Raw genomic sequence first — 23029 nt, 5'->3', positions numbered from 1 at the left:
AGTCTGGCTACTGCTCACATCTCCCAGCTCACTTCCTTCCCTACTGCTCTTCATTGCCCACACTTGTGTCTACAACATGAAGTTCAGCTCTGCCCCAGGGCCTTTGCACCAGCTAGCCTCCCTAGAGTCCTCCTTCCACAGCTGTCCACATGGCGTCTCCTTTGCATTACTTAGGTCCCTGTGTGCCTTCTTAGCTAAAGCAGCAGCCTGCCCCTGCCATGCAAAGTCCCATTACCCTAATTTATTTTCCTCAAGGCACCCATCACCGTATGTAATTACCTACTTGTTAGTTTTTGTCTGTTGTCTGTCACTCCCAACTAGTATCTAAGCTCCAAGAAGAAAGGCACTTTAATGTCTGATGTCACTGCCTCATTCCAGGCACACAGTAGGCGCTCGATAATATTTGTTCAGTACGTAAAATGAATGAAGAGTGTGACACAGGAAAATAGTCAAATCAGAAACTTCTGGGCAGCCTATGAAGAACTATCTAGAAATGTTCAAACCCACTGGACCTTTTTAGTGCTGAGAACACACAAAGCAGAAGACTGCCGGTTGCTATGGAGAAGGCGTGCACTATGCACCACCAAGATCAACAACAGGAGTGCTGGCGGCTTGCCAACCGTCGGCACCTGCTAGCACCACGCAGGTGTGCAGTGTGGACAGGTTACTGAGCTAGGTAAGGCCACGTCCTCACTCTAAGCAGGGATAGGGACAGTTGGTGGTTGAGAGGATTAAATGAGGTCATCCATTAAAGCCTCATCCTCGTGCACGGTGAGCAAGCAACCAAGAATTTGTAGCTGCAGGTGAGGAACCCCAACCCAGAGCCTTTTGAAAGCTGTGGCTCTCGCCCTGGCTGAGTCCTGATGCCGGATCCCACCCACTGAGACACTTGTTCCATTGGTCTGCGGGGCAGGCAGGATTGGGGAGTTTTAGCAGCTGCCCTGAGAATTCTAATGTGCAGCTGGAGTTGAAAACCATCGCCTCCTTAAAAACATCTACAGAGTAAGTTCTTAGAGGGCCTGCCAGAATCGGATTCTGGAATTCCAGTGACTTCTATGACAGATGCCATATGTGCTGGACAGATGAGTGGACTTTCCTGGGCCGTGTCTGCTCCTCTCCATCTTCTCTCTCTCACACACCTTTTACCTTAGACTTTCGAGAAGAGCGCAGGAATCAAGCAGGCTCTTTTTTGTTTTTTAAACGCTCACCTGGAGGACATTTTTCCATTTTTTGTTCAGATAGAGTGTGAGGGAGGAAGAGAGAGATAGAAACATCAACGTGAAAGGGACACATCAAGTGGCTGCCACCCACACAACCCAACCAGGGCCAGGGACAAACTGCAACCGAGGTACGTGCCCTTAGTGCCCTTAGCGGGAACCGAACCCGGGACTCTCTGGACCGCAGGCCGATGCTCTAACCGCTGAGCCAAACCGGCCAGGGCTCAAGCAGGCTCTCTGACAAGGGATGTCTAAGTCATGAAAACAATTGTAAGAAACAGCCCATTGGTATGGCACCTCACTATTAAGTTTGGGGCTGGCAGATTATAAGCAACTGGTCAATTAACAGTTAATTATGAACTGGAACAATATTCAGAATTCACAAAGGTTGGGATTAGTTGAGCCCAGAGCTTGGCTCCAGTCAGGGCGCTGGCAGTGGATCAGAGGTTGACTTAATGGGTCTCCCCGCAGGGGAGGTGCCGTTCTATCTTGTACACTGGGCTATTACCACGCGGTGTTTTCCTCCGATGGGCTCAGCTCTCGGATCCTTTACAAGAATGTTCTCCAGAATAGCTAGGTCTCAAGTTTGTTCAAACAATTAAATAGTAAACATTTGATACTGGCAACTTTGCAAATAGCAAAACATTGTGGTGCTGAAATGAACTCTATCCCAGTGTGTACAAACTGTCCACTGTGGAGCCCGCGGTCTCAGCACACGCGGGAGCCAGGTGCTTCTGCAGCTGCGTTTGTTAAGGGTGCAAATTCAGGTCTCTTTCTGTGTGCTTTCCAATGTGGTTGGAAATAAACTTTAAATGCCAGTTTATGACTTTGATAAATCACTAGGGTGCACACACACCACATATTTGTCAGAGGTAGGCAGTTAAATGCTAGGAGCTGGAAAATGATAAAGAATTATTTTTCATTTACTAAGAAACTGACCCAAGGGCTTTTGGTGGGTGTTTGATCTCAACCCACACGAAAAAACAATATGATTTCATTTTCTCTTTCTAAAACTCCCTTTTAAGGAGACACCGCACCGGTGGCCGCATGGGCCATCTAACAAATTGAGCTGAGTCTCAATTTTATCATCAAACAAAAGTGGAATGTGGAAGGCACAGAAAAACAAGCAAACAAACTCTTTCATAAGAAAGGACCCAGGTTAAAATTCAGCACAGAATTTTATGTGAAATTAAATGACACAAACATATATTTATGTATTTTTTTATCCTCACCTGAGGACATTTTTGCATTTATCTTCAGATAGAGTGGGAGGGAGAAAGGGTGGAAGAGAGAGAGAGAAACATTGATGTGAAACATCAACTGGTTGCCACCCACATGACCCCAACCGGGGCCGGGGACAAACTGCAACCGAGGTACATGCCCTTAGCAGGAACCGAACATGTGTCTCTCTGGTCTGTGGACCGACACTCCAACAACTGAGCCAAACTGGCTAGGGACACAAACATATTAACACAGTGTATCTTTATGGTCCTAATTTGAAACAAATGAAAATTCTATTTTACATTCATTTCTGTAGGGAAATTGGTTTCGATTAGGCAAGTGCTGAATTACACATGGTTGTCGGAAAACCATTCCCGAAAAACTGGCAGCTGCCAAGAACAGGTGCAGAAAGTGTTGTGGTCCGTGCCATAGCCACTGTCAGCAGGGGGTACGAGAAGAGGTTTCATGTTTTCCAATTTGGGGTATGTTTTTAAATAACTGAGCCTTACTCCTTTAAAGTCCAAATGTTTTCATTTTGAAGCTTTCCATGACAACATTGTAAAACTTTAATGTCTCTCTTCCCAGGGCATGGGGAACACCATGTGGTGGTGGTGGTGTCCGAACCCAGGGCACCATGTGACGACCTCCTCTCTGGTGCTCTGCCCCTGGTGCTTGCTTCTCTACCCAATGGCTGCACAGAGGGGCTCTGCTTTCCTAGTGGCAGCGAGCCTGACTTGCTTTCTTCTTCTTCCTGATTACAGCTGTCAGCTGTCATTTCTTCTGAGTAGCCCTCCTTCTGTCTAGTGCCTGCATCCTCTCATCCCGCTTACTTAGTCAGCTATAAAGTGGATCTCAGATAACTAAGGTTTTCAAATTCCTTGAATTGGTCAAAGCCAGGCCAAGGGCCTCTCCCAGCAGCAAGCTTCTGGGAAAGGCTGTCGGCAGCTCAGAGATGCTTTGGGGGGGCAGGCTGGACTGTGGCTTATTCCAGCTGCAGACTCAGACTGAGGCTGCTGGGATCTGACCTCCCCTGATGACACTGAAGCATTCAGTGTGTGCTGTACAGGTGACTCACTGGCCAGGAAGGCAGCCTGGCGTGGGGGCTGCGAGAGGGCTGAGGGCGGGGCCGCGGCTGGAATCCCACCCAGGGCCTGATGACCAGCTCTGGCCCATGCCCCAGGCTGTTCCCTCCACTTGCACCTGGTGAGGAAATGAATGGACCCACACATAGAGAGTAATGAGCACTGTCATCTAAGCATATTTGTAGCCCTGGCCAGTTTGGCTCAGCGGTTAGAGTGTCGGCCTGCGGTCCGGAGAGACCCGGGTTCGGTTCCCACTAAGGGCACGTACTTCGGTTGCAGTTTGTCCCCGGCCCTGGTTGGTCGTGCGGGTGGCAGCCACTCGATGTGTCCCTTTCACATCGATGTTTCTCTCTCTCTCCTTTCCTCTCTCTCCCTCCCACTCTATCTGAACAAAAAATGGAAAAATATCCTCAGGTGAGGATAAAAAAAAAAAAAAAAGCATATTTGTAAAGTGTTTGTACATAAATTAGTGTTTGCACATAAAAAAAAAAAAAATCTTACTTAAGTTGCTACTCTCGTTCAAAGACAGGGTAGACCTAGACCTGCTTCAGCCAGTTCACCCGGCAAACAACAGACACCAGCCCTGCAGGGGGAGAGGGGACAGGGAGGGCCTGCTCCCAGGAAGGCGACCTGCCATTGTGGTGGGAAGTTCCTTCTCTCTGAAAGGCTTCCATTTCATTCTGACACGGATAACATTTTTTGAGACAGTCTGAAATGTGGTTAAAGTTAATCTATTCATTAATAATGACCTTAACTTATGAGACTCCTTGAAGGGTTTAGAGATAGTCCTAAACAACAGACTATTCATTCTCATTTTAGCTGACGTTTTATATTAGTGTGTGTATGTTAGTCTTCAAAAAGTTTGAATATAGATTTTTTTTTTAATAATCCTCACCTGATGATCTTTTTCCATTTATCTTCAGATAGAGAAGGAGAGAGAGAGAAACATCGCCGTGAGAGGGACACATCGACTGGCTGTCTCCCGCACGACCCTGACTAGGCCTAGGGAGAACCACAACCCAGGTTCAGCCCTGGCCAGTTTGGCTCAGCGGTTAGAGCGTCGGCCTGCGGTCTGGAGAGACCCGGGTTCGGTTCCCGCTAAGGGCATGTACTTCGGTTGCAGTTTGTCCCCGGCCCTGGTTGGTCGTGCGGGTGGCAGCCACTCTATGTGTCCCTTCACGTCGATGTTTCTCTCTCTCTCTCCCTTACTCTCTCTCTCTCCCTCCCACTCTATCTGTACAAAAAATGGAAAAATATCCTCGGGTGAGGATAAAAAATAAAAATAAAAAAAATAATAGAACCCAGGTTCATGTCCTTGACTGGAATCGAACCCACGACTCATTGGTCTGCAGGCCAACACTCTAACCACTAAGCCAAACTGGCCAGGGCTAAATATAGATTTTTAAATTAGAATAGTAATATGTGCTTGTCATAGAAAATCTGAAAATTCAGATGAGCATATGGGAAAAAAATGCATGCTCCTACCAACAAGGCCAGTCACAGACTTTTAGAGATGTGTGTGTCTTCCTACATCTGATCATTTGGTATATATATACATTTGTAGTATAGATTAAGGTTTCAGGGGGCAGATTTTTCTCTTACCCATTCGTGTTAGAATTTTTAAAAATACTGTATAGGGCCTGGCTGGTTGCTCACTGGTTAGATCATTGGCCTGTGGACCAAAGGGCTGAAGGTTTGATTCCCAATCAAGGGCTTGTATCTGGGTTGCAGGTTCGATCCCTATCGAACAGTGGAAAGGAAATAAAAATTATTTCTGCTTATATGCAAAGATGCTGCCTCTCCTCCAGGTTACCCTGCTAAGTGTTTCTAACTTGAGCCTGTGTTCACTGCAGAGTTTGTGGAAGCCAGGGAGGGGCCCAAGGAAGGCAAGTTCCCAGGGCATATGGGATGGGATCCCGATTGCTGGGTCTGTCCCATGAGACCTGATGGGAGGGCTCTGCTGGAGGTCCATCTAGCCCGATGTCTCCCTTGGTTTCTCTAATCACAGCCGGGCAGTGGCTGAGCTGGAATCAGAATGCAACTCTGTCTCCCATAGCTATACTTGTGCCACAAGGCCTGGCACACATTGGGTCTTTAAGAAATAAAAATCAGGCCCTGGCCGGTTTGGCTCGGCGGTTAGAGCGTTGGCCTGTGGTCCAGAGAGACCTGGGTTCGGTTCCCGCTAAGGGCATGTACCTCGGTTGTAGTTTGTCCCCGGCCCCGGTTGGTCGTGCGGGTGGCAGCCACTTGATGTGTCCCTTTCACGTCAATGTTTCTCTCTCTCTCTCCCTCCCACTCTATCTAAACAAAAAATGGAAAAAAAAATGTCCTCGGGTGAGGATAAAAAAAAAAATCAGTTCAATTAAAAAAAAAATCACCTAGAATCTCGCCACCCTGACCCAACATCACATTCCCAAGGGAAAACAGTCGACAATGCACTGTACGTCTGATGTTCAGCAGTTTCCTGGGCACAGTCTGGGACTCGTGACAGATTGTCCTGAGGGTTTTATGGGTACCCCACCCCACTTCAGAAAGAAAGAAACAAAGCCCTGACAGGTCATTCAATATGTGTGTTTTTTTTTTTTCAATTCTCACCTGAGGACATTTTTCTATCTATCTTCAGACAGAGTGGGAGGGAAGGAGAGAGAGGGGGAGAGAAGGGAGAGAGACAGAGAGAAGCATTAACATGAGAGGGACACATCGACTGGTTGCCTCCCGCACGACCCCACCCGGGGCTGAGGACCGAACTGTAACAGAGGTATGTGCCCTTGGCCGAAATCGAACTCGCTACTCACTGGTCTGTGGTCTGATGCTCCAACCACTGAGCCAAACTGGCCAGGGCTCAATATGTTATTTTAAAGATACAGAAAATGGTGAGGTTTAAAGTGTTTTCATTACTATTTCAATAGCTTATTTTAATGTTCACTTCATATTTCCCCCCAAGATTAATACGAAATCCAAACATCGCTAAAATTTCTGTTTTACACTAACAAAGTGGGGGGATTGTTGGGAGCCGGCTAAGTGTCTGACAGTCCACAGAGCCTGGAGGTCTTGAGTCAGAGACTCGACCTCTCCCACAATCTCAAGGAATTAGGCTTGCACTGTGTTTGTGCAGCTCGGGGCCCAGTGTGACTCAGTGTGTACCTTGATATACCTGAGATAACAAACTGGGTGTTCCTACGTGCTTGGGGTGACCACTGCCCAACCTTAAACCTGTTCAACTGAGAACCCCACCGAGACCCTCACAAGCAATGCAGGGTTAACTCAGAGAGAATACTCTTTGAAGCCATATAGTTGGAAAGTCCCTCTCTGTAACAGATTTTTAAAGTTAATAATAAACATAGTCTGAAATTATCTCAATGCAGCCGCTCTAGCTCTCGCTGAAGCCACTGTTAGAGCTGATCGTTACCTGCAAGGGGGTCTCCAGCACTGTCCGCAAAGCCGTTTTCTTCTCCCTGGAAACCAAGAAGCGACCGTCACTAAAATCATACCCACGTATGAATGGAGATACTATCAATTTTCCAATTTAGTCAGATTTCCACCAAAACCTGGGGGTGGGGGTGATGGATCTTGAGAATGATATTTTGATGGGCCGTGAACTCCGTGTCTCACCCACAACATAGGCTCTGGGAAGCCTGGGGCTTTTGTCTGTTTGCTCCCTGGGCTGGGTCCTCAGAGCCCAGAACTGCCCGGCCCACAGACACACTCAGCAAAGGTTTGTCAAATGAATTACTTTTCCTAGTTTTTTTTTTTTTTTTAATGTATCAGTACATGCAACAATGTGCTATTGTTTTATTTTTCTTTCACTTTATGGATTATTTTCCTTATTTTGTTTCTCATGTACTTCTTGGTGGGCTTGTATGTCAGTCCAGGTTACAATTTTTTCCTTTATGTCTCATACTTTTTAAGTATACATTACAAAGCAACAGAGAGAAACTGTTTTTTAAAAAAGCAGCACCCTGCCCTGGCCAGTTTGGCTCAGCAGTTAGAGTATCGGCCGTGGACCAGAGTCGCAGGTTTGATTCTGGTCAAGGGCATGTACCTTGGTTGCAGTCTGGTCCCCGGCCCTGGTCGGGGTCATATGGGAGGCAACTAGTTGATGTGTCTCTCTCACATCAACGTTTCTCTCTCTCTCTCTTTTTCCCTCCCATTCTGTCTGAAGATAAATAGAAAAATACCCTCGGGTGAGGATTTAAAAAAAAAATATATATATAAAAAAGCAGCATCCAAAAGAGGTAGCTGTGTCTCTGCCCACATGACAGGGCTCTATTCACAGTCAAGGCCAGGCCACAGGACCCACCCGTGGAGGGGAGGCTCGGTCCTGGGGTGTGTGCGGTGTTTGCACAAGGACTCAGCAGAGCAGCCCCGTCTGTCTGCTCATGGTAATTCCATCTGTCTACACCTCAAACCCCCATCAGCAGCTAACCAACTCCTCTGCCCACAGGATCGAGAAGAACTCTAGAGTTGGGTCAAAAGCCGGGTTTTCCTCCAGATGCTGCACAACCTTGGGCACGTCAAAGCCCAGCGCTGGTCTCCAGACTGAGACCTACAAGCCTGTGCCAGGAGCTGGGCTGTGCACCGTAGCCAGGGGATGTCCATCATTAGAGGCTGTACATCGTAGGCAGGGGATGTTCATCACTAGAGGCTGTGCACCGTCGCCAGGGGATGTCCATCAGTAGAGGCTGTACATCGTAGCCAGGGGATGACCATCAGTAGAGGCTGTACATCGTAGCCAGGGGATGACCATCAGTAGAGGCTGTGCACCGCCGCCAGGGGATGTCCATCAGTAGAGGCTGTGCATCATAGCCAGGGGATGTCCATCACTAGAGGCTATACATCGTAGCCAGGGGATGTCCATCAGTAGAGGCTATACATCGTAGCCAGGGGATGTCCATCAGTAGAGGCTATACATCGTAGCCAGGGGATGTCCATCAGTAGAGGCTGTGCACCTTCGCCAGGGGATGTCCATCAGTAGAGGCTGTGCACTGTAGCCAGGGGATGTCCATCAGTAGAGGCTGTGCACCGCCGCCAGGGGATGTCCATCAGTAGAGGCTGTGCACTGTAGCCAGGGGATGTCCATCAGTAGAGGCTGTGCACCGCCGCCAGGGGATGTCCATCAGTAGAGGCTGTGCATCATAGCCAGGGGATGTCCATCACTAGTGGCTGTACATCGTAGGCAGGGGATGTCCATCACTAGAGGCTGTGCACCGTCACCAGGGGATGTCCATCACTAGAGGCTGTGCATCGTAGCCAGTGGATGTCCATCACTAGAGGCTGTGCCCCGTCGCCAGGGGATGTCCATCACTAGAGGCTGTGCACCGTCGCCAGGGGATGTCCATCACTAGAGGCTGTGCCCCGTCGCCAGGGGATGTCCATCACTAGAGGCTGTACACCGTCGCCAGGGGATGTCCATCACTAGAGGCTGTGCATCGTAGCCAGTGGATGTCCATCACTAGAGGCTGTGCACCGTCACCAGGGGATGTCCATCACTAGAGGCTGTGCACTGTAGCCAGGGGATGTCCATCACTAGAGGCTGTGCACTGTAGCCAGGGGATGTCCATCACTAGAGGCTGTGCACTGTAGCCAGGGGATGTCCATCACTAGAGGCTGTGCACTGTAGCCAGGGGATGTCCATCACTAGAGGCTGTGCATCGTAGCCAGTGGATGTCCATCACTAGAGGCTGTGCACCGTCACCAGGGGATGTCCATCACTAGAGGCTGTGCACCTTCGCCAGGGGATGTCCATCACTAGAGGCTGTGCACCGTCACCAGGGGATGTCCATCACTAGAGGCTGTGCACTGTAGCCAGGGGATGTCCATCACTAGAGGCTGTGCACTGTAGCCAGGGGATGTCCATCACTAGAGGCTGTGCACCGTCGCCAGGGGATGTCCATCACTAGAGGCTGTGCACCGTCGCCAGGGGATGTCCATCACTAGAGGCTGTGCACTGTAGCCAGGGGATGTCCATCACTAGAGGCTGTGCACTGTAGCCAGGGGATGTCCATCACTAGAGGCTGTGCACTGTAGCCAGGGGATGTCCATCACTAGAGGCTGTACATCGTAGGCAGGGGATGTCCATCACTAGAGGCTGTGCACCGTCACCAGGGGATGTCCATCACTAGAGGCTGTGCACTGTAGCCAGGGGATGTCCATCACTAGAGGCTGTGCACTGTAGCCAGGGGATGTCCTGCACTAGGGTGCTGGCCAGGCTCAGCGCCCCTCAGTCTCCTACTTGGCCTGGCTACGGGTGGGGACTCCCGGGTGGTCAGGGACAGCGTGGAGGCCGGTGGGGAAAGCAGGACTCACTCACAGGCAAGGGTGGATGTGACCCCAACCACTGTCCTGGGAGAGGAAGGGACAAAGCTGGAGGGCTGCAGAGGTACAGCCACGGGGGGAGGGAGGGCGGTGAGGTGCGGGGCAGGTCTGAAGAGGTGCTGGGTTAGATGGCACGTCTACGAGTTGAAATCATGGTGCTGGTGTGGGAGGCCAGGGCAGGAGACGGAAATGGTGAAGTGATTGTGGAAGACGGACAGGTGGTGGTGAGCCAGATGGGAAAGCACAGCCCAGAGGACACTCAAACACCCACCCTCAGTGGCAGGGGAGGAAAGAGACAGGAAAGCAGACAAAGGAGGTCATAGCAAGAGGTGACGGTGTCAATAGTTGCGGGAAGGTCAGGGGCTCTGAGGGCCACATGGAGACAAGATTTGGTAAGGTGGTGAGTGGTGATTTCTGAAAGCAGTCCTGGCTGGCTCCCACCCGGTGGGCAGGGGACATGGAGGTGGGCGGGGGACATGGAGGTGGCCGGAGCACACGCGCAGCTGTCTGCTGGATGAGAGCTTCCCCAGGCCTCTCTCTGGAACTTCCTTGTATCTTTGAGGCTTCAGCTTAGGCACTAGCTCTGGAGACCATCTCCAAAGTCCCAGTCTGGGCCGTGTGCCAGAGTGTTCCCACAGTCTCCTGCATGTGCCACCACAGGGCGCTGATTCCACTGGGTGTCGAGGTTTAAAGTCTCCTCTGCTCCAGACTCTGGACTACAGGCAAAGGATCGTGTGCTTGCTGCACTGTGGGGATGTGCACACCCGAGACAGGTTACGTCTCACACCTGCAGAGGATGAGTGGAGGTGGGAGGACGGAATACAAGTGCACATCTGGGGGGGACTGCCGTTCTCCGTCCCTCCACCCTGCTCTCTGCACTCAGCTCCTGTCACCAGCTGTGTGGCCTCCACCCCCACTTCATCCTCTGGTCTCACCTGGATCCTGTCCACTTAGTCGTACAAGCATGTTAGCGATATTTACAAACAGCCTGGATTTGTCTGCGGGCTGTGGGCCCCGGGCCAGCCCTCAGCTCCGGGTGAGCTCCTCTCTACCAGCCTTGCTCCAGGCATTTATGAGACCTCGTATCAGATCTCAGCTGGGCCCCAGCTACACCTTGGTTTTGTGGGAGAGAATAGTCTCTGGGCATGGTTGGGTCTGTGTGCCAAAAGAGAAAGGTCTAGATAAGAAAAAAGATGGAAACAGCCCAAATGTCATCAACAGATGAATAGGTCCACACACTGCCACACTTCTCAGCCTTAAAGTGGAAGGAATTCGTGACACAGGCCACAAGGTGGAGGAACCTGGAGGACATCCTGCGAAGTGAAATCAGCCAGACACAAAAGGACAGCTATGGTATGATTCCATGTGCGTGCAGTGCCTAAGGAGTCAACTCTTAACAGACAGAAAGGAAAACAGTGACTCCCCGGAGCTGGGAGAGGGCGAGGGGGCTGGAGGGTAATGGGGACAGTTTCAGTTCGGGAAGACGAGGACGTTCGGGAGATGATCGTGGTGCCCACCACAGGGCTGTGCACTGAGCAATGGCTGAGATGGTAATCACGTGTCATGTGTTTTTCCCCACAGCGCAAACATTCAAATCTCTTTTATACGCTCAAGTAGGCTGAAGACAACCCCCCTCTTGTAAAACTTTCCCGTTGCAAATATGAGGGAATTACCTGATGTTTGGGGAAATGTGTGAACTGCTGCCTGAAATTCTTTGAGCAGAAAGACAGTGGCTGGTAACATTGGTTCTGCCCTTTGCTTAGGTCGTCAGCTGTGGTCAGGTCCCATCTCTGCTCAGGGAGCTGACAGCACTGGGTGCTGGCGCCCCCCCCCCCCCCGGAGATTACACCTGGTGACTTCCCACCAGGCTCCGGGGGACCCCAGGGCCGAGGAAACACCCTGGGGTCACTCTGCACCCGGAGTGAACAGTGCTCCATGTGCAGTCCCTGTGGGGGGCTGAGGGCCGGGACGCTGGGACTGGGGGAGGCAGCCACCCCACCCACTGAGGGCCAGCTCCCTGTGAACCACGCTCGTGTGTCCAGGTCCTTCTTCCGTCTCCATGCTTGGCTAACTGACCCAGGGTTCCACCTTGACCATTTTGCAAACTAAGAGGAGGGTAGCTGAGTGGGAGAGAATGAAACAGGCTGGTTAACCTGATTATAATCCAAGTCTGCTCGGAAACCAGCATGAAGACCAAAAGCAGGCAGCAACAGAAACTGCAGGCAAAGAGCCGGAGACGTGCCTCCTGAGGACGACGCCACAGGCGAGGGGCTGGCCACAGGCCAGTCTCAGCCGAAACGAGAACCACCAGACTGAGGCTTGACCTCTCTGCTTTGAGAAAACATGTCAGCAAGTGGCTCTCAAGATAGGAGTTTAGATGCTCCAGTGTGCGACAGAAACGGCTCGGACAGCGGGACTTGCTGTCCCAGCGCCGATGTCCCCAGCTCTCTGCCGTCCCGCGGCAGCGACACTCGGCAGCTCTCTGGCAGGGATCCCAAGGGGGCCCGGCCTCTGCGTAGCTCTCCGAACTGTTCTCGATTACCCATGCTGGTCTGTGCGTATCCGGTCAGGTTTTTCTAAAGCAATTTATACAGTTGTTTCTCTGAAAATTAATTACTATTACTGTAATAACTGTTTGCCCTTATTTCTACTTTGTTGTTGTTAATCCTAACCTGAGGATACCTTTCCATTCATTTTTAGATAGAGTGGAAGAGAAGTGGGGGAGGGAGAGACAGAATGTGAGAGACACACATCAGTTGGTTGCCTCCTGCATAATCCCAACCAGGGCCAGGAATCAAACCTGAAACCCAGGCACGTGCCCTTGACTGGGAATCAAGTCCAAGACCCTTCAGTCCTCGGGCTGATGTTCTAGCCTGAGCCGAACTGGCCAGGGTGACTTTTACTTTTGATTGCAGTTGAATACCATAGAAAGCTGGACGTACCTATTTCTCTAGAACTATGCTGCAGAATCTGGCTTTTAGAAATGAATTTGATGTAGGACAAGCACTACTGTCAGGGGCCGTTCTAGGCCCGGACTGCAGGGGCCAAGGGGACAGATCTGGGCTGCCTCAAGGTTACAGTCCACCAATGGGACAAAGTTGCGCTCAGATATCGATGCCACAGGAACAACGTGTTACACGGGCATGGAAAGGTGCCAAGGGGGCACAGAGGCGAGCCAGGATTCAAGTGTGTCCTCAGGGAACAGGACACGTTTCATCAAAATGACAGACGACATGGGAAAACAAACGTGAATGAAACGCTACAGAGCTTTGCTAGGAGGAGAGCAAGTCTGTAGGTTTGTGTACATTCGGTTCATTCTCCTCAACGAGTTTTCTATCCGATTACAGGAAGCCCTGCTGCGCCTGGAGGTGAAGTGGGGGTCAGATGCACCCCCTGTTCCTGGCCTACGAGGCTGTGCTCAGGTGTAATTTCATCCCTTTGCTCAGGTTCCAGAGATGAAAGTGGCGGTTTCCCTTCGTGTGTGAAGGATCATGGTTATTGTTCAGAAACACTGCCAGTACTTTGCAGGTGATTATGGTTTGCTTGTGCAAAGGCAAGCCGGCACGAGGGTGTGGGTATTACAGAGGCAGGAGTCCCCGCCTGCGTGTCCTTCCTTCACGAGCTGAGGTCGCAGGAGACGGCGCTGCTGGTGCCCGGAGCCAAGGAAGGTGCGGATGAGGACGTGCCCATGAACTAACTCACTGCTTCAGTCTAGATCTTCCTGCGGTGCATAATTATGTGAGCTGAACAAAGATACTGGGTTTCAAATGCCAAAACATGAAAAGCTCATTGAGCATAAATGCCATCTAAATGTTTGGATCATTTATTCCACTACTTTTTTTTAAATTTGAAAAACATTCCAAAAACACACTGATCAAAATCATACTTTTTTTTTAAGCAACAAGAGGTGTGAAAGTGTTTTTCTCTCTATCTCTGGTCCCTTCTCCCTTCCAGAGGTTCCTGGCTCTAGTCTGGGGCACATCCTTGCTGACTCTTCAGCCAGAGGAACCTCTATGGAGACATTTTTAACCCCAAACCACAGGAATCTACAACCTGTTTTATTTGTTGAATAATACTGGTAATACTGCTTTGTGAATGTGAAGTCGGTGGTCACGCCTTTTCCAGGTGTCATAGACGGCACCTGTCGCAGTTCCGACACTCGTTCACCGACTGTGCTGCGCAGGTGAGGGGCCTTCTCCGGTACGAACCCGCTCCGCTATGCTGCCACGGGACCGAGTCCTTAAGTGGGACTGCTGATCCGTGAGTAACAGAGGCCAAATAACCCTCTGGAAGTTGTACCAGCTTACACCCTCAGCTGTGTGTGAAGTGGCTGCACCCTGACCCCCACGCCGACCCGACGTTTCCCGGAAATTCGAGGGCAGTACAGTCAGTGGAGCACTAACGAGACTGTACGATGCAATGACAGCCTTGCTGTGCTGTTCTGGGGGAGAAGCTGTGATGTGCAGCAAGCAGGCACCCCCTGCGACCTGTACATGTCTTCCCAGAGACTTCGTTCTGACTCGGCCCCAAAGTAGCACAAAGTCAAGGACAGAGGCATTAATAGATGACATCAGACCAGAGTACCATGATTCCTCTCTTACAATTCCATTTCTGGGAGGTTCGTTACGGAGAAAAGTGCTCAAGGCCCTGGGATAGTGACTGCAGCTGGGCAGCATGACTCTGGAGGAGGCAGCGTTTATTTTGTTATTTTCTCTCACAATCAAAACCAGAGACTGCAGCTGTGGTTGGAGTGGCTCAGCCGGCTGGGCGTCGTCCTGTGAACCACAGGCTGCTGGGCTCGATTCCCAGTCAGGGCGCATGCCCAGGTTTTGGGCTCAGTCCCCGGTAGGAGGCATGCAGGAGGCAGCTGATCAGTATTTTGCTCTCACATCAATGTTTCTCTCTCCTTCTCCCTTTCTCTCTCTCTAAAAAAGTAAATTTAAAAAGTCCTAAAAAAATTAAAAACAGACCGCAGGTGGTCCTGGTTAGAGCTGGGCAAGGCAGGTTCCACCCCAAATCAGCAGAGCTCCACCAATGCCTGCTGGGGGCGGCGGGGACAGAGGGAGGGAGGGAGGCAGGAGGCTGGGTCAGAGCGGGACTTGAGAGCCTGGGTGGGGGTCTGGTGGGGATGAGGACTATGAGGGCATGGAGGGCTCGCGCAGAGAGCAGTAAGGCCACCGCCTGGGGTAAGTGAGCCTAGTGTAGAGAGAGGCGATGTCCCAACTTGAGGAAGTGATGTGCCAAAAGGGAGACAGAACCAGGTTATCACCTGTTTCAGGCAAAACTGTCTAGGGCGTCGAAACACAGACAAGAAAGATCTGTGGCTCTTAAAGACCCTCCTTTAACTTTCCCTGGGACTCCACACCTATTTTTAACGTTCTAGTGGTTAGTGGATCTATTCACCTCTTCTAACGAGGCACTGTCCATCACCTCCCTGGAGGTGACATGGACAGCTCCACAGACTGATGGAAAGACGGATGAAGGAGAAGACACAGGGCAGGAAGAGTGGGGAGCACAGGCCAAGAGACATTAGGGGTAAGTTTACAGGACGGAAGAGGTGATTTCCATTCAAGCGAGACCACGCCTGGAATTCCTGCTCCCCTCTAAACGCTCCTACAGCCCCAGATCAAGAACCCTGACAATCTGTTCCGACTGGCAGAGTTAAAGACTCCACGTGCAGGCTCTGGGGAGCTTCCTACTTTTCCCTGGTTGCCCTGGTTCCACATTCCTAAACATCATGTCAGGGAAGAAGCGAGGAACTACCGAGGATGCCCTAAAACCAGAACTACCTGATTTCCCCTCGCAGGGCCAGCACAGTGCAGGACACGCCGATCTATCACACAGATCGTGCTGGGGCCTGCAGGGCCAGGCACCACCCAGAGGGGCAGGCAGGGGCCTGCTGGGCTGGCTCACACCAGATATCACCCACAGCAAGTGCTGCGCGGGTCCCTCCCCTGCTGTTCCGAGGACCACAGGCCACTTCAGGTTTGCAGATCACCTGGCTGCAAGGCAGTGAGGCTGCCGGACCGCGCTCTGCTGACTGCCCCTCGGTCCAATGCACAAAAAGAGCAACCTTCCACTCACCGATTTTGTCCCAGTGTTTTTGCCCTCGCTAGCCTGCCAGGCTGCTATCTTTAGAATGTAGAAAAACCTAAAATCTCCCTAGATTTAGGCAAAGCAAGAGGTCCAGCAGCAACTGGTACCACCCAACCGCTACTGACAGAAGCACGGGGCATCCGGGAGTGATGCTGGACGGGGTCCCAGGTCCCGCTTCTGCCACTGAGGTCACAGACAGTATGATTTCTCCAGTCCCCTTCACTCTGAAGACGCCGAGTGGGCAAGCGGGCATCTGGGCCCAAAGCCACTCTCTCAGCTGTCAGGATAAGCAATGCCAAGCTGCCCTCTGATGGAGGGACAGTGGCACCGAACTTAGGAGATAAGGCCTCTGTCGGAACGTCAGGGCGTGTGGAGAGCTGGGAGGAGGCGGGGAAGCCAGAGATCCAAAAAGGAGGTACAGATGGCATGTGAGGTCAAGGCCACGGGAGAGTCCCACCTAAGACATTAAATATGTGTCCTTGGAAACAAGATACAGAATGAGTCACAACTTCTTCGGCTGCTCCTACAGCGTCAATCCTTAACTAAGATCACAATCTGGCTTTCAAGAGACGGAGAAGTCCTGTCTTGGCCTCCATATTATACTTCCCGTAACACTATCAACAGACCAGCGTGCTTGGAGTCCCGGGCTTGGAACCCGTGTGCCACCCAGTTCCCCACTGACTCCGGGTACCATAATGTGGAGCTTTATTTTTGAAAGACTTGTTTAATTTTAAAGCAGCCAGTTAGCTGTTAGCAGGCCTTCAGCAGATAAAATAGCATCTTTTGTTTTTTGATCCGGTGGCATTTATCGCCAGGGTCCGACCGAGTTCTCAGCTCGATTGGTGCCAGGACGAAGGGCAGTCTGGCCCACTGGGTCTGGTCTGCAAGTAGAAATGTATTTGCAGAAATAAATAAATAAGAAATAAATAGCCTTACGTGGTGGGAGTGGGGACTGGCACTTGGACCTTCACCACAGCAGTAATTAGAACAGCAAAAGGGTTGGGACAATCTCAAAGTCCCATAATAGGGACACTTTTTAAGTAACTCTGGCACAGAATAAAGGAGAACAGGCTATGAGATGAGGTGTTTTCCTAGTGTCTTGAGAGTCCCGACGGGGCCCCCAGCAGAGGACAGTGTGTGCACACACTCCAGAGAGGTGCTGGGGAAAGCTAAGAGACTGAGTGGGGCCCGAAGTGGTGGTATGACCCTTGCCCAACTCCACCTGTACCTTACATAAGAGGAAAGGATTTCTTTGAAGGGATCAGTGGAAGAAATGAGAGCTATGGCCGCATTCCTTCCTCTGTCCATCAGGAGGAAGGGTGGCTGGCCCCCACCCACACAGGTGAGGGGCTGCAAGAGCACACTGGGGTGCATGCCAGAAAGGGGAGGCCAGCCTTGCACCCTCAGCTACAGGCCTCTCGATGTGCAGATACTCCAGGCCCAGCCCTCTGCCACTGGGGGACCCTAACCTGTGTGCACGAGGAAGCGAGAAGCTAGCTGCTGCTGTCCCTGAGGGTGGACAAAGGGGCAAGTCGTCCACGGCGAAGTGGACCAGCAGCATCTTGAAAGGACCCTGCCGAATACCTCTGCACATGATCAAAATTTCAAATCGGGCCTGAGTTTGAGGTGTGGAGAGAAGCTTTGAACTGGATGAGAGATTTAAATACTGTATGGAATTCATAGCATTTACTAAGCAAATATTTATTGAGCACCTACTATGTGCTAGGAGACTAGTATTATTACACCCATTTTACAAAGGAGAGAACTGACAGAGAGGTTAGGTGACTAGCTCAAGGTGACACAGCTAAGTGGTGGAACTCGGGTCCATCGCTCACAGTGAGGCCTGAAGCATCTACAAGCAGGAGTCTGTGGTCAGACTGCCTGTGTGGTTCAAATCTTGGCTCTACTACTCCATAGCTGTGTGACCTTACCCAAATTATCCAACCTCTCTGTGCCTCGGTGTGCATCTGCAAAACGGGCATAATAATTGCACACCCTGCAGAGAGTTGTTTGAAAATTAAGTTAGTCATACAGGTAAGTGCTTGGAACAACACTTAGCCTTAAAAATTTTAACTATACTTATTGTTATTTTGATTACATCATATTAACTCTTTATACAAAGTGCTATGACATGTCTACACAATGTGATTACAACTACACAAAAAATAGTTACTCCCATGCAAAGGAAACAATATGTCCCTTATTTTTTTTTTGTTTTTAATCCTCACCCGAGGACATTTTTCCATTTTTTGTTCAGGTAGAGTGGGAGGGAGAGAAAGGAAGAGAGAGAGAGAGAGAGAAACATCAACGTGAAAGGGACACATCGAGTGGCTGCCACCCGCACAACCCAACCAGGGCTGGGGACAAACTGCAACCGAGGTACGCGCCCTTAGCGGGAACCAAACCCGGGTCTCTCTGGACTGCGGGCTGACGCTCTAACTGCTGAGCCAAACTGGCCAGGGCCCCTTATCTTTTTTTTTAATAAGAACATTACTTCTATTACGGAAAAGTAATCTTTCAACACAAAGAACTTTTTATCCCAAGCTCACAGCCACGTTTAACATTTTGAACAGAAAATGAGTGCCATCACATGTAAGGCACTGTGACTTGGCACAGATGAGCAGAGGTATCCAGCTGTATCCCAGATGGCAAGTAGAACCTCAGCGCATGTGCAGGAAGAGGAGTGCATGTGACCTACACAGGCAGAATGGGTGACCGACAAAGCAAACGCATCCATAAGCATCGAGGTGACTTGGGGCAGAGCCCTGGCATTCCGCTCAGAGAGGAATGTAAACGGTGCGTTCTGCCACAGGCTGACTGCCAGCACACAGTGCCCAGAAGCTCGGAGTTCCCTGTCCATCCACCGCGCCACTTCCTAAAGGCCCGCTGAGCATTAGGTCCCAGGATAAACGCTGCAATACAGTCAACGCCAAGTCATTGTCAAACTGTGTCCCACTCCTGACCTCAAATTCACATGTTGGAGACCTAATCTCGGTACCTTAGAATGTGACCTTATTTGGAAATAAGTCTTTACAGGGGTAATCAAGTTCAAATGAGGTCATCACGGTGGGCCCCAATCTAACACAGCTTGTGTCCTTACAGAAGGGAAGTTTGGAGACAGACTGCGCAGGGAGAACGCCATGTGCAGACACAGGCGGGAATCAGGGCGCGTCTGTAACCCGCGGAACACCAGAGACAGCCAGCACAGCAGGCCCCGCTGCTGCCCTAGGAAACACATGCATGTGATGTGCACATCGCTTCTGAAAAGGAAAGAAACCTCTTTCTTTAAAGTGAGAAATGGATCAAATGATACAGCCCGTGCAAGTCTGCGTGCCGTCTATCCAAAGTGCACGTTAGGCGAAGGAGAACTCATACAGCCTGAACTCTCGTTCAGAAACACGACGTCCGCACTGCCCAATGTGTGCTCCTTGGATGATTAGGCCTAAGAGGTACAGAAGGGGTTTGGGGTGTCAAAGGCTCCTCCTGCCCACACTCGTCACCAGCAGCAGGCTGTCCCCATGCCTGCTCTGCCGCAGCGAGGGCCTGGCTGCCCCATTCTACTTCAGCCACCAGGCCACACCTGGTGGCAGGAGGGAGCACTGGCACGTGTGGCCATGAAGAGTCGGTGTGGGCCGCGTCTGGATTCTCCTTCCCTGCGGGCGGACTCACGGTCTCACCCTGCCTTCCTCACTCGGCTGAGCAGGAGCAGTCCCGGGTCAGGGAGCAAACACAGGCCTGCAGCCTGCCCCAGACCACTTCTGCTCGGATTTCTGGGGGTGGGACCCGGGATCCAGAACCATGTTTGAGCCAATCACAGATGAGCAGTAATAACTTTCAGTAAGAAAATTTAAATATGTTTTCTGTGGGCCACTAACAGGGGCTCTCTCTGTTTTTCTTTCTTTCTTTTTTTTTTAATCCTCACCCGAGGACATTTTTCCATCTTTTGTACAGATAGAGTGGGAGGGAGAGAGAGGAAGCGAGAGAGAGAGAAACATCAACGTGAAAGGGACACATCGAGTGGCTGCCACCCACACGACCAACCAGGGCCGGGGACAAACTGCAACCGAGGTACATGCCCTTAGCGGGAACCGAACCCGGGTCTCTCCGGACCGCAGGCCGACGCTCTAACCGCTGAGCCAAACTGGCCAGGGCTATTTTTCAAATCTGTCCTTAAGAATTCTCCTCGTGGTCTGTGGTGCCAGACCACAGCAGCCACAGGGAGGGCCTGCCCCTTCCAGCACCTTCTGTGTGGCACATGAGGTGCCAGGCTTGTGGATCATCCCAAAGTGGCCAAGAGGCTGGACGAAGACGAATCTCATAATAGCTTCAACTGTAATTCACATTAGCTAAGTTATTCCCACTGTCAACCTTGCGGCAGATGGTGAATCTAGCCCATGACCACACACTTCATCCCTCCCACTCAATGATTTTATTTGTGGGGAGGGAGTGAGGTACATCAGAGTCGCCTGGGAGGTTTTCAAACCAGCCCAGCTTTTCTTCCTGCTGTTCTAGAAGCTCAAGCTCCTACAACTTGGCCTCTCCTTCCCTACACTCACCTGCCTCCCTCAACAATGGCACAGTGGTCTCTCTCTGAGGCCTGCCCCCTCCTCCCCCAAATCACCGGAGAGCCCTGGCCTGTGCCTGGGGGAGCCCCACAGTCGGGTGTGTCCCATCTCTGGGCCTGTGGGCTTCTGGAGGGAGGAACCTGGCCTGTGGGTGCCCTGCAGACCACACTGCCAACTTGGCCTGTGAGGCAGAAGAGGCCAGGCTGGTGAACCGAGGGGCCCAGCCCGATTCCTGGGACTCTCCGCACCGATGCCCTTCACTGCTGTCCTCAGCCTTCCGAAGCCCGAGCCGTGCCCCGGTGCCTGCCCGCCGCCCGGCCCCAGCACAGCGGCCGCTGCACCCCGCCCGGCCGCCCGCGCTCTCACCATCAGGAACGCCTGCACCCACAGGTCTGTCCAGGTTACACACCCACAAAGCAAGTGTGAAGTGCATTTTAAGAGCTTACAGCAGATTAACCCACTTTCCCCCTCTGCCCTGATAGGCTATTGTCCTGTTTGTGACAGTGGCCTGGCCAGGCGCCTGGCCACCAGCTGGGATGCTCTGAAGCGGCCCAGGTCCTGTCAGCCCAAATCCTTTCCATCTCTCCTTCAAAAGGTGTTGTTGTTGCTGTTTGGTTCTGGTTTTATTCTGATTTCAAACATTGTTGGGGTTGAACTGTGTCCCAGAAGGGGATGCGCTAAAGCCACCCCTCCCCCCCAGCTCAGAGTGTGACTGTAGTCCAGGTAAAGCGAGGTCCCAAGGGGGGGCCTAAACCAATACGACCGGTGTCCCGAGAAAAGGGGGAAGGCTGGGTGCATACAGGTACGCACAGAGGGAAGGCGACATTAGGGGCTCCGAGAAGATGGGTCCACAATGTGAGGGGGGAGGCCTGGAACTGACTCCCCTCAAGGCCTGGGAAGGAGCCGCCTGCTGATACCTGGGTCTCTGACTCACAGGCTCAGAACTGGGACACAAGACACTTCTGTAGCCGAGGCCCCAATGAAAGTGTCTGTCCAAGCCCGTGTGGCTCGGTGGTTGAGGTCAACCCTGCACCAAGAGGTCGCCGGCTGTTTCCCAGTCAGGGCACAGGCCCAGGTTGTGGGCCCGATCTCCAGTGGGGGGCATGCAGGAGGCGGCCAATCGATGTTCTCTCTCATTGATGTTGCTCTCTCTCTCCCTCTCCCTTCTTCTTTCTCTAAAAATCAATAATAAAAAAGAAATTTTTTTTTAAAGAAAAGAAAGTGTCTGCACCACACTGGCCCCTGTTCGTTCTCCCACCAGCGCCTGCCTCCAGGCCCTTCGGGTTATATTCCTGGGTGACTCTAACAGCCACCTGGGGTCTCTTGGCCTCAGGCTTTTTCCTACCCACACCCTGGGCAAGCCACTGCTAGGCCAACCTTCCTAGAACACCCCTTTGACCCCATCGCCCCATGGGAAGGCTCCAGAAACTTCCTAGGGCCTCAGGATCAAGCCCGCAGCCCTCCAGACTTCCATGAGAGTCCACACCCCTGAGGTTTAGAGGAAGCACTGGATGCAGGGCTGACAGGTCCCTGGGGTGGCAGAAACAAGTCTCTATTCCCTGGGGAAGGAACTGAGTCCTTCATGCGCATGTGCTGAGCTCCCTAGGAATGAGAAGCATTTCTCAGCTTCCTTGCGATGGAGCTTCTGTTCTTCCAGCATCCACCCCCACTCCGGCTCGGCGGAGACTAGCGCTACGTGCACCGGACCGGACCCTGAGCTCTGAGCACTCGCCACTGTGTCCCGGCACCTGAGCCATGGGGCTAATACAGTCTTGGCTCTCAGCTACTTGATGGGTGGATGGATGGATGCGTGGATGTTTCGTCCTCTCTCTTCTTGTAATAATTTCCAATTCATCGAGCACTATCACGCCACAGCCTAGTTCTCCAAGGCCTGAGGCCTCCCTGCTGGACCAACAGAACAAACTCTTCATCCCTAATAACTCTGCTGCCTTCCCTCCTTTCCCGCCCTCCACATGTCATCACTCAGGCCAAGCTCAGACTGGCAGCGATGTTACGATGCGGCCACTCCAGGGCGAGGCCGTGGAGCAAACTGCATGAACTGTTTGTGAGATAATTTTATATAACAAAAGCAAGACAGACAATTATTTTCAGTTTTTATAATTATCCATATAAAACTGGACAGGAGAATACATCAAAATGACAAAGACAGTTGCACTGGAGTAGTGGAATTGTGGGTGAATTTTTTCATTTTCCTAGATTCTAAATTTTATTTAGTGTGGTTTTGTAAGTTAATTTTTTTCTTAGAATAGTTTTAGATTTACAGAAAATTTGAGAAGAGAGTATAGACAGTCTATCATCCACCCAGTTTCCCTTATTAACATCTTACATTAGTATTGTACTTTTATCACAATTAAATGTGGTTTTAAAAACTTAAAACACACACACACACACACACACACATACACACACACATTAGGTTGGTAGAAGAACCAAATAAACAACATTAATAGAGGAAATGTCATTCTTTCCATAACCTCTAACTCCAACTTAGTATCCAATTATTTACTGTTTT

General features: G+C 51.2%; 1 protein-coding gene across 1 annotated transcript in view; it reads right to left on the bottom strand.

The window, feature by feature from the left end:
- EDARADD (EDAR associated death domain) overlaps nt 1-23029 on the bottom strand; it is a 50333-nt gene that overhangs the window by 7073 nt on the left and 20231 nt on the right. Inside the window, exon 5 of the mRNA XM_036277751.1 lies at nt 6930-6975. Within this exon, the coding sequence (XP_036133644.1) occupies nt 6930-6975 (46 nt within the window). The remainder of the gene's footprint in view (nt 1-6929; nt 6976-23029) is intronic.

Source organism: Molossus molossus, unplaced genomic scaffold (genome assembly GCF_014108415.1).
Source record: "Molossus molossus isolate mMolMol1 unplaced genomic scaffold, mMolMol1.p scaffold_m16_p_23, whole genome shotgun sequence".
Lineage (NCBI taxonomy): Eukaryota > Metazoa > Chordata > Mammalia > Chiroptera > Molossidae > Molossus > Molossus molossus.
This window is presented reverse-complemented; position numbering and strand designations above follow the sequence as displayed.